Source organism: Triplophysa dalaica, chromosome 6, assembly GCF_015846415.1.
Source record: "Triplophysa dalaica isolate WHDGS20190420 chromosome 6, ASM1584641v1, whole genome shotgun sequence".
NCBI lineage: Eukaryota > Metazoa > Chordata > Actinopteri > Cypriniformes > Nemacheilidae > Triplophysa > Triplophysa dalaica.
Genome location: NC_079547.1, coordinates 6,062,653 through 6,079,558, shown reverse-complemented (window position 1 = coordinate 6,079,558; position 16,906 = coordinate 6,062,653). Strand labels below are relative to the sequence as shown.

General features: G+C 41.0%; 2 protein-coding genes across 4 annotated transcripts; one reads left to right on the top strand and one right to left on the bottom strand.

The window, feature by feature from the left end:
• The first annotated feature begins 50 nt into the window (after nt 1-50).
• On the top strand, nt 51-2,340 carry LOC130424509 (caspase-8-like). Its single transcript, XM_056750226.1, has 6 exons — nt 51-111; nt 459-794; nt 909-910; nt 1,006-1,111; nt 1,249-1,747; nt 1,879-2,340. Exons 2-6 carry the CDS (start codon nt 482-484, stop codon nt 2,012-2,014), a joined length of 1,056 nt encoding a protein of 351 aa, XP_056606204.1. The 5' UTR covers nt 51-111; nt 459-481; the 3' UTR covers nt 2,015-2,340.
• Nucleotides 2,341-2,841: 501 nt separating this feature from the next.
• LOC130424508 (zinc finger BED domain-containing protein 5-like) lies at nt 2,842-13,316 on the bottom strand. 3 transcript variants are annotated; one of them, XM_056750224.1, is made up of 5 exons: nt 8,144-13,316; nt 7,946-8,066; nt 7,727-7,817; nt 3,397-3,478; nt 2,842-3,309 (listed from the first exon to the last, which is right to left on the bottom strand). In XM_056750224.1, exon 1 carries the CDS (start codon nt 11,959-11,961, stop codon nt 11,056-11,058), a length of 906 nt encoding a protein of 301 aa, XP_056606202.1. In that variant the 5' UTR covers nt 11,962-13,316; the 3' UTR covers nt 2,842-3,309; nt 3,397-3,478; nt 7,727-7,817; nt 7,946-8,066; nt 8,144-11,055. The 3 variants fall into 3 exon arrangements, with proteins under 3 accessions (XP_056606202.1, XP_056606200.1, XP_056606201.1); XM_056750222.1 differs by having other exon boundaries at nt 7,946-13,316; XM_056750223.1 differs by having other exon boundaries at nt 7,727-7,814; nt 7,946-13,316.
• Nucleotides 13,317-16,906: the final 3,590 nt, after the last annotated feature.

Below are 16,906 nucleotides of genomic sequence, written 5' to 3'. Positions count from 1 at the left end.
GTCACCCATTGTATAAAACATAATACCTGGCAACCCTCACTATCTGGTAGCCCAACCCTCATGTGAACGAGCTTCCGCGAAGGGTTCGAGTGTCTGCGAGGGAAACTCAATGTGAGTGTTGCATAATAAACCGTAAAATAATCATAAATCAAGCTTTATTTGTTAGAGATTTGCATAATATTTGTTGGATTAAGTTGAGCGAAATGCCTATATTTAGTTTACCATGTTTTATTGCGATGCAAGGAAACGAAAGCACAAAATGTACGGCCACGTAAGTTAATGTTTAAAAGTAAAAGAAAACCTATTATGGCCGATAGATTGTTGAATTGTTATGTTTTATCGATTAACTGAAGAAAGAAAAATCAACTTCTTAGTATTGCCTTACTGTACAGAACATGTTATGCCTAATTTACCAACAGGTTGATCTTTCATTCTCTCACATCTTTTATATTTCCCAGCTAACGTTATTTGGCGTTGAACTATGGCCACGAACAGTACAAACCGTGAACGAATTCGTGAACATAAAGTCTTCCTAGTAGAAACTTTATGTGAAGAAGCTGACGTCATCTTGCAGCACGCACAGGGCGATAAACTTATAACCCCGCGGGAGTACAGGAATCTTAAAGATGTCGTTAACAGAGAGAAGAAGACCATTGACCTTCTGGACAAACTCATGAACAAGGGAGAGGAAACCTGCTGCAATTTCGTACAGATTTTAGGAAAGGCCGATATATTGGAGACTTTTCCATCATTGGTGGGTCATGCCATCATTGCACATCCAGGGAAAATACAAGGTAATGGTCCACCGAGATCCCACCCATTTACCTGTTGTTTTAATACTGCTCTGCTTGTCTTGTGGTGACCTTTATTTAATATGTTCATCTGTTTTACAGACCAGGTAACATGAGAGGTCGCTTTCATATTCTGAAGATTAAAAGTCAGGTAAGAAAGAGACAAGTATGTTTAATGATTGTATACTAACGTATTTCTGTCTGCATATTTCAGATCAGGCAATATACAATAACACAAATTCCACGCGGTACCTGCGTAATTATCAACAATGTACATTTTGGAAGCATGAAGGAAAGGGAGGGATCAGATGAGGATCAAAGTTTGTTTAATTAATTTTAAAATATAACATATTGGTATTTGGTCTTTTTGATTCCTAAAATTGCAGTTAACTTTGCCTAATAATCAGCAATCTTACCTTATTAAAAAGATATTTATGTGATTTTTCCCGTGCCATAGAGTCTCTTGACAGAGTTTTCAGCTGGCTGGGGTTTACGGTGTTGGTACACAAAGATAAAACCGCAGCACAAATGAAGGATCTCCTGATAGACCTGGGCAGGACAGTGAATGGTGACTGCTTCGTATGCTGCATCCTCAGCCACGGCAGCAGTGATGGAGTCTTTGGAACTGACAAGAACATTGTTTCTGTTGATGAAATACGTGAACCTTTCAATGGCAGTAACTGTAGGAACCTAGCTGGCAAACCCAAACTGTTTTTTATACAAGCTTGTCGTGGAGGTAAATTCCAAAATGTTGTTCGAGTCCAAGCAGATGATCCAGAAGGAGCCGAGTCAGAGCTGGAGGTGGATGCTGAAAGTATGGAAGTCTCAATCCCAGCTGACTCGGATTTCCTCATTGCCAGATCAACTATTGACCTTCACGTCTCTTTCAGAAACACAGTGAAAGGCTCCTGGTTTATTCAGTCACTGTGCAAGCAGCTAGAGACACATTGTCCAAAGTGAGTTTGAACAGTTTTCCCTTAACTTGCTCCAGTATACAAAATTGGATTTCTGTCACAAAGATAGACCTGTGTTTTATCAAACAAATATTTTATTATTATGTAATCATGATCAATACATATTATTTTAGGGGAACTGACATCCAGACAATACTGCTCGAAGTGAATTATGATGTCAGCCTTGAGGGTGTTACCAGGAAACAGATGCCTGTCCATGAAGTTGCCATGAGGAAGAAACTAATTCTTCATGTCCCCAAAGTCCAGTGAAACCCTGCAAAGTCCTGCAGTACATGTTAAGCTACATATGTCATTTATATACACTTTAGTTTTTTTATATGATTGATGTTTTCATTAGGTCTGTTTTTAGTTATACAGGAAAGAAATCTTAAATTCTCTTTTCCTTTTTAAATATTTTGTAATAATAAATAAAGTAAAAAAAAAATAGGGACCAAAGCTGTTAACATGACAGCAATCCTGGCCCCATATCTTCATTTTTTTTTTAAAACATTGTAATATTTCCTTTTAAAAATGTTCCTCAAGATAATGCTTTAATTTGTATATCCATTTACTGTCTCTAATCAAAAAGTATTCCAACTGTACTATATTAGATATTGGAGTTTTGCATCTACAATAAACAACATTCAATCAACACAAACATGTCAATGGATAAAACTAAAAACTATCAAAAGTATTCAGGAACCACAACATTTTGAGACAAAACCAGTGTACTTATAGACTGTTTTAGCAGAAACAACATAAATGTTATGTAACCCAAACTTAACTTCCAGTAGACCTCCGCAAAGAATCAATACATGAGTAGTTTACATCATTAAATACATTTAATATACAATAAATTATTAATATAAACAAAATTCAATTGCTATATTATAACCAAACACAGACACAATGGACATTATGTAGGTGGACCGGAGAAATTGATTAATAAAAAAGATCCGAACTATCATTTTATACTGCTTCAAAAGTTCATCTTTGTTTTTGTTAAATTTCTGCTTCAAAGTACAGCCATTTTGATTCGTGTATTAGTTAAGTGAGGTTGTGGCTGTAGCCCATTACTGACTTGTGGACAGTGTTTTTTGGCTTGCTTTCCATCTCTTAAGAGGTTAAGAAGAGATAAGTTTAGTTTAAAAGATTTAATTTATTTAAATTATATTTATTTAATTTAATATTGCAAACACGTTTCTTCTTTAGTCAGTCAGTCATATTTATTTAGAGAGCACATTTGAAAACAACAGCTGTTGGCCAAAGTGCTGAAAAAAATGTTATATACAAAATTTATGCATATAACAAAATACAAGTAAACATAGAACACAGCGACAGATAGTACACTACAGTTATGTCACTGTGCTTACTTATGACCATATGCAACCCTAAATAAATACGTTTTTAGAAGTGAATTCACAACAGCGTATGTTGGTGCACTTCTTATATAAGGTGGTCAATTTTTCTGTAGCTTTGGAGCAGCTTCTGAAAAGGCCTGAACTCCTTTCGATTTCAAGCATGTCCTTGAAACGGTCAACTGAAGGCTAGTTGATCAATGTTCCCTGGATCGGAGATATACTGTATGACGGAGCCATTCCATGGAAACCCTTATAAATAAACAACGTTTTAAAATGGTTAAGGTATATTACCTGGGAGCAAGAGGAGAGAGATCAACACTGGTGAAATATGTTCCCTTTTCCTTGTTCCAGTTAACAGTTGAGCGGCAGCATTCTGAACAAGTAAAAGATGAGACAATAGAGACTAGGAAAATATTACAGAAATAAATTTGAGTAAAATTTATAATGAATTGCTTAGATGATGAAGTAATGTTATTGTGAAAAATATCAGCTTAGTGGTTGAAAGACGTGAGTGGCTTACATTTAAAGCTTTGTGTTATTTGCTGATTCTCATCAGCTTCATTGGTCCCGGTGATATCAAGGCAATACGTACTTTCAGAAGCGTGTTTATTGTCTTAACTGCTGTCAAATTTACATTGCTAAAAAGCTCTATTCATCTTCTATTCATTACAATGGCAATGGCAAAAACCTAAATAATAAACAATAAAAATCCTACAATGTGATTTTCTGGAATTTTTTTTCTTATTTTGTCTCTCATATGCCCCTCTCATCTTTTTAAGTGGGAGAACTTGTACAATTGGTGGCTGACTAAATACTTTTTTTGCCCCACTGTATACATGTTGCTGCTTGTTGGGCTGATATTCATAAAAAACACCCACCAAACAAAAGAAAACATATCTCAAACCTGCTGCACACCTTTCCAAACCGTTTCCAGGAAACATGTCGCTCAACCCAGAAACTGTGCGCACCGGTTTGAGCTTGAACATGCCCCTGTTACTTCTCCCTCGTGAACGGAAGATGAGGTCTTTTGTTCAACAATAAAATAACATAATTCAAGCTGATGGTTAAATTGAACAAAGATATTTTGATAACAAAATGATAACAAAAGAAAATTGTATTGCATGGAAAATGTCAAGCCCTGTTTACAGTTATTGTACTGCAAGCACAGGTGTTTTGTGTGCATTTTGTATCATTTACTAAATAAAAACGACTTCATTACATGTAATTCATGTCATGCACTTCTCTAAAAACTGTCAAACAAAACAGTAGTTGTTAGTTCTCATTCGCGTCACGTCAGCACAAAGCATTCCAGAGAGATATCGTTCTTGAACAAATTGAACAAACTGGTAAATGTTGTTCATGAACGAAATGAACGAGAGTGTACACTATAGTTCGGTCATTTACCATGCGAGTCTCGTTCAGCAATCACCTGAGAGCTGCAAAGCCCAGTTCCAGATAGGCTACTGTGCACGCTTGTTTATTTAAAATACATAAAATTCCCGTTTAACATAATTCCAGATTGATGAATGTGTAAATGACCAAAAATTGACTTTAATTATGCAGAAAAATCTTGTGCGTTGGTCATCTGAACTACTTATTTAGACTTATTCTATTTATTTAATGAGTAGATCAGAGACACACATTTGAAAAAAGCCTGTAATCAGTTTACACGTCCATTAATACGTTTGTTGACATAACACAACTCTTCTTTCGCCACCTGCCAATGTATTATAGAAATGGTCACTGAACGAATCAGTAACCGAAAAAGAAAGAATCACCCTCGCCTGTTAATCAAGGTATAGTGCAGTTTATAAGTGCAAACGGATCAAATATAACTAGCTTGTTCATATGCAGTTTTTTTGCAGCTTGCACTAAACGTATGCTAACAGTCAATGGTGTTCAGCTCTGTTGCCTCAGTTTTACGTCACACATATATTTGTTTTACAAAAGTAGCTTAAAGATTGTCTATGATTTACATATTACACATTGATTATTCTGTTGTTTGAGATCTGTGTATTTGTATGAAAATGCTAACTTGCAACATATGTGCTAAGACCTGCAGCAAAACATCTGCATATGTCAGGCACATGCAAACTCACAGTTTTTTGCCTAATGCATCTTTTATATGTGGTTTCCCTTAATGCACAAGCACTTTTTCTGCCTTAAAAGTGTCATGCTTATGGACATAAATATGGAATGAATAGGACTAGACTGGATAGTGCAGGTGATGATTTATCACAGGCAATGTTGATTTGTGTAACTGTAAGTGTGAGGATGTCAGGCATCTTATCTAACATCTGAAAGTCATATTAGTGAGGGCAGGACAATTACATGCCCTTTTCAAACATTGTGACCAAAAGTTTACTGTAAAGTCAAGATTCACGTCACTTTTGTCAAGAAACTATAAAGATTGCTCTAAAGATATTGTCGTCCAATCAATTTCAAATTTAGCAAGCACTATTGATTGTAATGAGGAAAGTGAGGCAATCCAAGTCAGAGCAGTAATGAAGGTATGAAGGTTTGGCTGACAGTTTCTTTGACATTTGTCATTTTTATCTTAAATCACAAGCAAAATTGATTCTTTCAATTGTCAGGAAATACACTACATAAACCAGTCACACCTTATTTTCAAACTACAAGAAAAAATTATTTCTCTAGGACAATCTGAAGATAACATACACACTGTTGATGGATACCATGAAAAGTGAGGACCTTCACAGGGCTTGCAATATCCAGATACTCAAGACTGATCATAAGAGCAAGACATATTTCAAAAGTAACTTCAGTTATGTGGAGGCAGTGTCCATCTGTCTTGGGATGAACGAGTCAGGCAAGGAATGTTTTGCTCAATATGTCCCGGTAAAAAATACCATTGCGTCTCTCATGTCCTTACAGTCAGTCTAGGAGCAACTTCAACAATTAGGAACTAGAGTCCAGCCTGATGATGTGTTTCAAGATTTGTGGGAAGGCACAAATATTACAAATAACTTGCTGCTTAAGCACACAACCTCTTCAAGTGGCATAATCCTTTACCAGGATTCATTTAATGTAGTAAACCCCTTAGGCTCAGGGAGGAAAAAGCACAAGATTTTGGCTGTGTATCTGACACTTGCCAATATTCTGCAGAGAACAGATCGAGTATTGATCAAATGCAGATTGTGCTGCTTTCTCGAGAACAAGACTACAAGCATTTTGGACAAGATCTAGTGTTTGGCTCTCTTTTGAAAGATTTAAAAGATCTTGAGCTAAATGGACTAACTTTACAAGATGGACAGGTCTGGAAGGGAACCCTATGTGCCATAGCAGGTGACTTTTTACGGTTCAAACAACATTGGGGGCTTTAATGAAAACTTTAGCAAGAGCATACATTTTTGCAGATACTGTGATAGTGACCGTGAAACATTTCTGGCCAATCCTTTAGCAAAGGGACCCGACCGCACACCACAGTCATATAAGAAAAATGTTGAGGCTCTGAGTCGTAAAGCGGAATCAAGCGACTGTGGCATTAAATTTGACCCTATCTTCAATGAGCTCACATATTTTCATGTATGCCAACCAGGACTACCTCCTTGTATTGGACAAGATCTTTTTGAAGGCATTGTCTCAACTGATTTGGCATTATTCCTTAACCACCTTGTTTCAAAAGAGAATTGAATAGACGCATGGAGCAGTTTAAATATCTGGGTAATGATGCCAACAACAAACCTTGTGAGGTCAACCCAGGGACTGGTAAACTTTCTGGCGCACTGTTCAGAATTGGTGTTTCCTGGGAATGTTGCCATTATTAATTGGTGATAAAATAAATAACCCTGAAGATAGTGAGGTATGGCAGCTCATCTTGCAGTTAAAGGAAATTGTGGAGCTTGTCTGTGCTCCAACAATTTCCAGAGATCAGGTAGCATATTTAAGTGTCCTTATTGATGAATATTCGCAAAAAAGAGTGCAATTTTTGGTGATCATATGCTTAAGCCTAAGCACCACTACCTAAATCATTATCCAGAACTCATTGTTCACTTTGGCCCTCTCATCCGTCTGTGGACCCGAAGGTTTAAAAGTAAGCATGGTTACTTCAAGCAATGTGCAAGAAAGATCCATTACTTTAAAAACCTCTGTGGAACCCTTGCTGAAAAACATCAAATGTTGCAGTCTTTCATGTATCGTTCCACCATGTATCGTGGTAGATAAGGGAACTGAATTTATGCTAGGACACTATAATGAGAAGATCATTCAGTCAGTTGCTCATCTTAACTTTGTTCCTAAAGTTACCATCATAAGTCATGATGTGACCGTACAAGGGACAACATAAAAGAGCAACATGTTTGTTGTGATGGATCATAATGATGGCCTTGTAGTAGGACAAATAAAAATGGCCATCATTAATAAACATTCAGAAGTGTACTTTATCACTGAGGTGTATCAGGCTGTTCGTCAGCCTTTCATTAATGCTAATCTCAGCCTAAATATTCAGTTTGTGGCATGCCTCTGCTAACTCTTCATCATTTGGTCCCCACATTTTAGTTGTGACATGTCATCCATCAGTGATCAAAATAAAGGAAATCATCCTCAAGAAATTGCCCAGGCTGTCTGAGGATATTCAAAATCAAGTTATCACTACACTCACAAGCTCATGTCTGGAATCAATAGATGACCTCAAGTATGTACAGCAGGATGATCTCAGAGACCTCCTGCCTGTTATACAGCAAAGACAACTTCTGGAAGCATTCAGAATAGGTAATTAGTATTTTTATCAATGATCTAATGTTAGTTGACTCTGTTTATATTTGTATTTCGACTGGCCGCAGACTTTACAGTTCTCCCAAAATCAGTCTCAACTGTGTACCGTCTCAATCAGAGTTCCGAAGTCCCTCTTTAGGATCTCCGACTGGCACATCCTGATGTTGATCACCCCTGCGGGCAGCATGACTGCTCCAAAGTTCCTGGCCCTTCAGGATCGTGGATATCTGTGCAGAAAAATGTTGATCACGGCACCAGGAAAGCATTGAATGTGCACCTTACCTTTAGTAGAGGAACCACATACGTTCCAGATGATTGAGTCTCCGATGACAGCAGTGTTGAATTCCATCTCGCGGGGGCAAAGCAATTCCTGGTGGGGATCTCAAAGACAAGAGGCGGCTTCGATCCTGGCTAGCAAATTTCATCCTTGGGTGTGTTAGTGAATGAATGTAGTTCAACTGGGCACATCGCGTCCTCTATGCATGAGTTCTGTTTCAAAATCATGCCGCAAACTTGCCACGGACAGCTAAGCGGCAGACCAGGATTGACCGGTTCGGACTGAAGAATCCTGGAGCATTAGACAATAATCTGTGGCGTGTTCAATCGACCGTAAATGCATTTAAACTGCTGATTACTCTTGTAATTTAGGAGAAGCGAATAGTCAGCAGAAGTCTGCAGTAGTGCGCAGGTCTGCTATTTACCCTGTTTTAACTGTTGAACTGGACTGTTGCCTGTAATTAGTTAAAGGAACTCTCCAAATGTTTTGGAAAAAGGATCATTCTTCAACTCCCCTAGATTTAATAAAATGAGTTTTACAGTTTTGGAATCTATTCAGCCGATCTCTGGGTCTGGCGATAGCACTTTTAGCATAGCTTAGCATTGAATCCAATTAGACCAGTAGCGTCGTGTTCAAACACGCTCGGTCCGGTATTAGGCTGAACCCAGAGCGTGTTGTGCTTACAAATAGCAGCCTTTAATGTTCAAAGATTGCATTTGTGCACGCAGGCAGCTTAAGCGCAATTTATGGTCTCGTCACGGATCTACGCCGTAGCCTACGCCTTCGTAGAGCCGCGTACCCTACGCCGTAGCCTGACGCGCACCTCTCCAAAAATGTAACAACTGGTCAACTCAAAGGAGACCCAACACGGACGCTGTGATTGGTCTGTGTGAATCCCTTCCTCAGTTTAAAAAACTCTGGGATGGAGTCACGTTAACTATAATGCATTTTCGAATTAATTATATAATTAAATTATTTGTACTTCTGTATTTAACATCTCAAATCTGCAAAAGTGACTGTTTACTTGCCTAGTGGTCACTGCCTGTCGACGCGGACAACAACGTCACAGTATCAAAACCGACACGTAGCCTACGGCGTAGAGATGTAGGTCTGACGCAGAAGTAAAAATCAAACTTCAGAGAGACAGGATTTATAGGCAGCATAAACAGAGAGTGTCTTTGCTATAGCCAATAATCTATTTACAAACTACAATTATAAATTATCACTAGAAATGTCATCAAAAGTTATTGAAAGGGAAAATAAAATTTTGATTTATACTATACTATGCTCCAATGGGCGTTTCGGCCGCCATTTTATTTTTTCGAGCTTGAGCCGTCTCGACCAATCACATTCCTTGCATGTTGTCACTGGTTAGCTTGAGGAGCTTGACGTAGAGCATTTTTAAGAAAAGTTTCAATTTCAAAAGATGCTCTGAGCTGCAGAAAAAGACGCCGGCCCTGGCATTTAAACAAGAGGTCAGGAATTTTTTTGAAAACACGGTTTACTCCATTGGATTATAATTAGGGACGCAAAATAAATTATCGGCCATATCGCTATCGTCCGATTAATGGTCATTTTTAATGTTATCGGTGGATAATACAATTAAGGCCGATATATTGTAGCCGATAAATAATAAATCATTTCGTCTGGTTTAAAATCTTTAGCTGCACGCAACTTACTCAGAGTTAAAATACAGCACAGCACTGTCTTTCGCTCTTGATCATTCACTTACGCCTTTTAGCCAAACATTGTTGGTACTAGTGTTGGGTGATATTCTCTGTAGTCAGATCGTGCTATCGCCAGCCTGTGGATCGCCGATACATGATAGTATTAAGGGGCGGGGCAATTACACATTTATTTATGACAAACTGGATTTGTTTAAAACAACGGAAGCTTACGTGTCTAGAAATGTGACTGCAATTAGCATTCTATCAGAGTTTAAGTTCAGTGCAGTTGGCAACATTGTTACTTTCCACCGCAACCTTCTAAACAAGAGAAAGTAAACTATTGATGCCCGTGAGCTCTGTTATGACGTGATTGCCAAACGGGAACATTTCGTATGCTGGCTTTAAACCCTCACAGGCAGAGCAATTCCTGCGAGGAAAAGCCTGAGCAGTGCGCATCACAAGCTCTCTCTTGCGCTGAAAACTCAAAGCCGGCACATTATAAACTCTCTCTTGCATGAGAAAAAGCCAAAGCCGCGTGCATTGCAAGCTCTCTTGCATTAAGAAATGTATAATGCGCGTTTGTAATATTGATTTGCAACATATATTACCAAACAGCCAACCATCGTCTAGGGCAGGGGTTCCCAAAGTTTTCAGACCACGACCCTCAATATTAGACTGCTGACGACCCGCGACCCCCCCCCTCCTTTCTCCTCTCTGTTTTCCTACGACAGCTTGTAAGGATTTGCGATTTGGTTACATACTGACAGAGCTAAAACAAAAAGGAGCTCAATCTCTAAGCCAGGCTATTTTATTAACAAAAAACGATTACATCCCATAACTGTGAAGTGCTTACAGACAGAATACGAACAAGCTGCCTGTAACACGCATAAGTCAGCGCGGAGAATGTCTTTTCGCATAAATACGTTGAGCCAAATTGCAAGAGTACATCCAACGCGGCTTTCGACAACTGTGGATATTCCAGCGCGACAGAAACCCAGAACTCATCCAGCGTCTTGCCGTCAAATGCCGTCCTCAGGATTCGATCGGTTGAAAGTTCTATCAGCGCATCTTCCATATCTGACGCCAAATGATTTGCCGTGGTCACATTAAATGGTGACCTTATCCGGTCATATTGGTCGGGAGCGTATCCCTCAGGGAAATACTTATGAAATGGATCCAAAAGGGACTGAAGGTGAGCAGTAACAGATGCCTTGATGCTGTTAACACTGAGTGCATTTTCCTCCATAAATTCTTCCAGTTCAGAAAACATGTCTATGCGTCCCATTTCCACTCTCTCTCTCTCCAACGCACCAGCTTTCTCGCAAATTCCTGCACTTTATCATTAAGGTACAAGATGTTTGTGTTTTCACCTTGCAGGGACACATTAAGTCCGTTTAGTTTTTCAAAAATACATGACAAATATGCCAGTCTTGTCACCCAGTCAGCATCAGACAGATGCTCAGCAAGTGGGGATCTTTGGTCTGTGAGGAAAATGCGCACCTCATCCCGCAGCTCGTACAGGCGTCTCAGCACATTTCCTCGCGTCAGCCACCTGACTTCTGTGTGTAGGAGCAGGCCTTTGTGCTCTGATCCCATTTCATTACAGAGAGTGGAAAACAGTCGTGTGTTCAGTGGACGTGATTTTATGTAATTAACAATCTTCACAGCAGTGTCAAGAACATGTTTAAACTCCGCATTCAGGGTTTTGCATGCGAGGGCTTCTCTGTGTATGATGCAGTGCGTGAAATTGAGGTGAGGTGCAACTTGGAGGACTCGTGCCTTTAGTCCTTTCTTTTTTCCCAGCATTGCCCCAGCTCCGTCTGTGCACACTGATATGCACTCGCCCCAAGATAGTCCTTCATCTTTAAGTTTGCTGTCCAGTTTATTGAAAATGTCCTCGCCCGTGCATGATCCCTTCAGTTGCGTACAAAATAACATTTCCTCGTGTAGTTTCCCCTCAAAAATATATCTGACAAATACAAGGAGTTGAGCGGTGCTGGACACGTCTGTGGATTCATCCAGTTGTAAGGCGTACCTCCCACTCTTCTTCACTTTGTCAATCAGTTGACACTTGATATCCTGAGCCCTGTCTGTAATGCGGCCGGATACAGTCCCATCAGAGAGCGGCACTTGTTCCAGCTCAGCGGCCAGTTTATCTCCGTGCATGATGCGACTCATAACTATTGCTGCTGGTTTGATTAAAGTTTCTCCAATTGTGTGTGGCTTTTTGGTCCGTGCAATTAAATATGCCACTTCATATGAAGCCTTCTGAGCTTTAGTGGGGATAGTTGTTTGTTTAAAAATGACTTTTTTTGTCCCTGTAACTCTTTCTCCTTTCTGCGGAAAAAGTCAGTGGGTTTATCTGTGAGGCTGGGGTGTTTGGTGTTCAGGTGTCTTTGCATTTTCACGGGCTTCAAACTCTCATGTGCGAGGACTTCGGAGCACACAACGCATTGAGGGTGTTGTACCTGATTTATAACAATGCACGTGAGACCATAGTTTATGTATTCCTCCCTGTATTTTCTGGCTTTCGAGGAGGGATGGTCCATTTGCGGAGCACAGGTTTGGCGGGCTGCCCTTCCAGAGGTGGAGGGTAGTCCTGGCGGCTCATCCTCTTCTCTGCCCTCTGTATTTTCTGCTGATCCCGCTCTCTCATCAGCAGGCATCTCTGGTCCCTTCTCGTTTTCTTTTGATGATAATATCCCCCGTTTCATTTTTTATAAAGTTTAGATCTCAAATTAGACCGATCGCTATTTAACAAAACACCAAATGTGCATCTAGCTAGCTAGCGAATGTTGTTGTGCTGCACGTGATTGATGCCGTCACACTGTCTTAATTAATCGGAGCAAACAAATTTTTAATTCCAGTTTATTTTAATTATCCTAAATTTATACTTGTATCATTACCTTTAAAAAAAAATAATAATAATACGTTTCTGTAAATCATCTCGCGACCCCCCGGGTGGTCGTGACCCCCACTTTGGTAACCACTGGTCTAGGGAATCAGCTATCGACGATAGGTCTGAGGATCGTCAATACACGATATTATCATCATTTGGAACAACCCTAGTTGGTACAGTATGTAGATACAGTATTTATGAATGTGTAAATTATATGAACAAAAGCATATTGCTTAGATCAGACTGCTCTGAATGCTTTCTGTCCTGAAGCCTGTTAGACATGTGGCTATTAAGAAAAAAATTTTGGGTTGCTCTGGAAGAACATCTATAACTTATTTATTAAATAAAAATATATATACCAGAAAATGTTCTTACATCTATTTGATGTCTGCATTTACATCTGCAATACATACAGTAGTTTGATCACTTGCAATACGTCTCAAATAGATGTAAGCCAGATGGATTGTGCCATCTGGGCTCTTTCTATAGCGCGAGTCATAGACCCATTCAGTATATGTTGCTGTGAGAAGAGAAAGTTCACAAAGTTCAAGAGAGAGTGATTGACAGCGTGATGCGATCGTTTCCACCCAACAGTAGGCTATATACAGTTAAGGAATGATATGATGTGTTTATTGAGCTTAAATTAATTTAAATTAGTGGTGGGCATAGATTATTTTTTTTAATCTAGATTAATCTAGATTAATTCCAAGATTAATCTAGATTAATCTAGATTAAAATTGCTCATTTGAATTCTGCCGAAGGCATTCAGAATATGTGTGCTACCCAAATAATGACTAAAAGTAAGTCTTTGAGAACGGGTTTCTCAAGCCAGGTGGCGCATTAGACCAGGGGCTCATCTCCTGTTTCCAAAATGCATCACAAACTGCTTGAGAAAGCTGTTCTACTATGATAATTGGTGATGAAAATTAAATTATGTTCAATAAAATGAACTTGTTTTTACTTCCGCATTAGCTAAGGGATGATTTGCGTTTAGGTGGTACTTGAAACTGGAAGAGCTCCTACAGTACATTTACATTTAGTCATTTAGCAAATGCTTTTATCCAAAGCGACTTACAAAGAGTGAGGGAGCAACAAGCGACCTGTCATACAGGAGCCATAATACATAAGATCTCAATGCAAAGTTACTGGTTTCAACTAAAGCTAGACCACTACCTGTTGAGAGAAAGTGTTTTTTTTTAACCAATTCCGCATTGCACAAGGTGCAAACAACCTTAGTCTTGTCGATGTTTCCATTGGGGAGCTTCTTAAAAATTAATATTCCCTGAAGCAAACCCGGCGGCTTCATAGCTGCATCCATGTTAGCACGTCACGTTTGATGCGGTAATTTCACAGTAACCTTATGTTGTGTTCAGACCAAACGCGAATGGCGTGTCAAGCGCGAGTGATTTATATGTTAATGCAAAGAGGCGATAGACCTACTTGCTGCACGAATTGCGCGAATGAAGCCCTGGTTATGAGATGATGAGGCGGCTTCTGCTTCAGCGAATCACGCGAATCACGCGAGTTGAAAAATCTCGCTCTCGCCCCGTACAGTGCAGTTAAGCTGGTATACATCCGCGCTAAAATATCAAGGTGAAAGTCATCATAGCTTGCGTAGTATAGACCCAGCTCCCAACCCAACTTTGAGAATAGATTAACGGCAACGTTTTTTTTATCGCGCGATAAGAGTCTCACTGCGTTAACGGCCCACCACTAATTTAAATACAACCTTTCAAAGTTGAATGTCACTATTATATTTACAAAAATACTGTTGGTATATTTTAGGAGCTGTTAGATTTAGGGCAAGTTTTTTCTTTTTGATTAATATTTGTTTTTCTGAGGGTCTAGACTACATGCGGCTACTATAGCTTGATGCAAAAAACAGGGGTGGATGGTGTTATGTATATAGTCAGTTTTATCTTTATCGCAACAAATACCAGGAATTATCGTGATAGAGTTCCAGGGCCATATCACCCATCCCTACTAATGTTGTGCAGTGAATGTTTTAAAATAAAAGCAGTTGTCCACTTTTTGCCATTTGTCTCAGTCTTAGGGAATTTTATATTAATATTTAGATACTGTACAGTGGCCAATATATTGGTTATCGGCTTCCAATGTTAAAGAAGTATTCTTTAGTATATACATCTGTAACCAATACATTCCCTTTCTGTCGGTCTCTCGACGTTGTGTCGAACTGACAGATGGGGTTCCTATTGAAAACGCCACAACGCTGTGCCATATCACAATCTCTAGAGAAGCGAAAGTGAATGGCCTGGGTGTGTCAAGACGTGAGCGCTTTGTGAAATTTTAATCTTCCAGTGGATAGATAGGTAGGGGGTCCCAGAGCTTTTTGAAAAGGTGGGAAGCCTCTACCTTCGGTGCTCGTGGGTAGCGGCCTTATGTTAGCAGAGGACTGAAGGTAGAGGACCGAATGAGGACCGAAGGTAGAGGTCCTAAAGGTATTCTCGATCTCCCTTGGGTCTTCCCATGAGGGCCGCTTCTGCCGCGGCTGCTGACGGGGTGGTTTCCTATTCGACATCGTCTTCTGGGGGGCCGCCTGAGTGGGGGGCACTGGAGCCGCAGGGCGTCAACAAAGACCAGGGCTGCTGGGAATCACACGATGCACGGGATCTCGACTGCCGAAGGGCGGCAGAGTTGCGGCGGGGAGGTTATGCTTGATGGCCTCTGTCTGCTTCTTTACTGTCAAGAACTGCTGGTGGACAGGTGGACCTTCTCGGCATCAATCATCTGTGCAAGGTTCGGCCAGAGGTGTCTCTCTTGGACCATAAGTGTGAACATCGTCCGACACAGGGCCCGCATAGTCACCTTGGTCGCCCGTGAACGAGGTTGTTGGCGGTGCAGAGTTTCGGCATAAGCGCTGCGTCGGTTTTACCCTCTTGGAGCTCTCTCAATTTCCCATGGCCTGGACCTGCAGGGTGGCCATTGCATGCAGAGGGGGCAGCTTGGCCCTCAGCAGTGTAAGCTCTCGAGATCAGAGATGCCGAAAACATACATGCTTTGGACGGGAGTAGAGGTTGATCCCCCCAGGCGGCAGCCGTCTGCGGTGCACTTAGACGGCACGTTCCACCTGGGGGACATCAACGTATCCTCTAGCTGCCCCACTATCAAGGAACGAAAGGGTGACAGAACTAGTTTGATGTGCACGTGCTGGTAAAGGGGAGCGTTTCCAAGTCTTACTGAGTTCCTCATTCACTTCCGGGCAACACGGCACTGGGGGCGGCTGCGACTTGGAGCTGCACTCAATCCCGAGGCACCATGTATTCGGCCGCGAGCACTGGAAGAGGCAGTGTGGTGCACTCCAACCCAATGCTTGCGGCGGCCCGGGAAAGCAGGGCTGACATTTCCGACATCCACCTCATCCTGAGCTCGAACCCCCGGATGAGGGAGCTGCAAGGAATCGTCGGAGTCAGATGCCAGTAAGTCACCCCCCGATGCTGCAAAGGACATATCATCATCACACACTGTTTCCGATACGTGGTTGAGGACTGGTCAGACGAGAGAAGGTGCAAACGGTCGCCGTAGCGGACGGCAGGGCCATAGCCACTTCTGTCACGGAACGGGAAGCAGACGAGGTGGTGGCTGGGTCCCAGATGGAACAGACGCTAGCAGTTTCAAATCAGAAGTTAATTATGAACACGGCCTAAGACAGCTTTGTCTTTTTTAGGGGTTTTTGTTGTGCTGATAAGGTAGATGCTGAGATTGCAGATAGCGAACCTGCCGGGTGGATTATCTGCTCGTTGTCACCTCGAAATTTGTTAATTAAACATAATTCACTGAAGCATGTCGCGATCACGCGCAGTGATCTTCCTTCCATTCACGTTACTCTCTTCTGTCCATTTGCGTCTGCGTCATCATTTGCTTGTTATTTAGCGTGACATTCGTTTAGTTGGGAAGAGTGAGAGTGTGAGAGCATGAGAGAGCTTGAACACATGTGGTTGAGCGCTTACAACCCTTAGCTTGTGATTGACCAGACCTCTGATGCGGTGCGGAGTTCCTGCATAAGCGCTGGGTCGGTCTTACCCTCGTGGAGCTCTCTCAATGCCTTGGCCTGGACCAGTAGAATGGCGATAGCGTGGAGAGAGGGGGCATCTTGGCCCTCAGCAGTATAAGCTCTCGACATCAGAGATACCAAAAACCTACATGCTTTGGACAGGAGTATAGTTCGACCCCCCAGGTGGCAGCTGTCTGCCGTGCACCGAGACG

Bases quoted from the DNA above. Each gene is read 5' to 3' on its own strand.
- LOC130424509 (XM_056750226.1), top strand. From the start codon at position 482: ATGGCCACGAACAGTACAAACCGTGAACGAATTCGTGAACATAAAGTC. The intron at 1,112-1,248 runs GTTTGTTTAATT...CCCGTGCCATAG, and splicing joins GGGATCAGATGAGGATCAAA to AGTCTCTTGACAGAGTTTTC. The intron at 1,748-1,878 runs GTGAGTTTGAAC...ATATTATTTTAG, and splicing joins CTAGAGACACATTGTCCAAA to GGGAACTGACATCCAGACAA.
- LOC130424508 (XM_056750222.1), bottom strand. From the start codon at position 11,961: ATGAGTCGCATCATGCACGGAGATAAACTGGCCGCTGAGCTGGAACAA.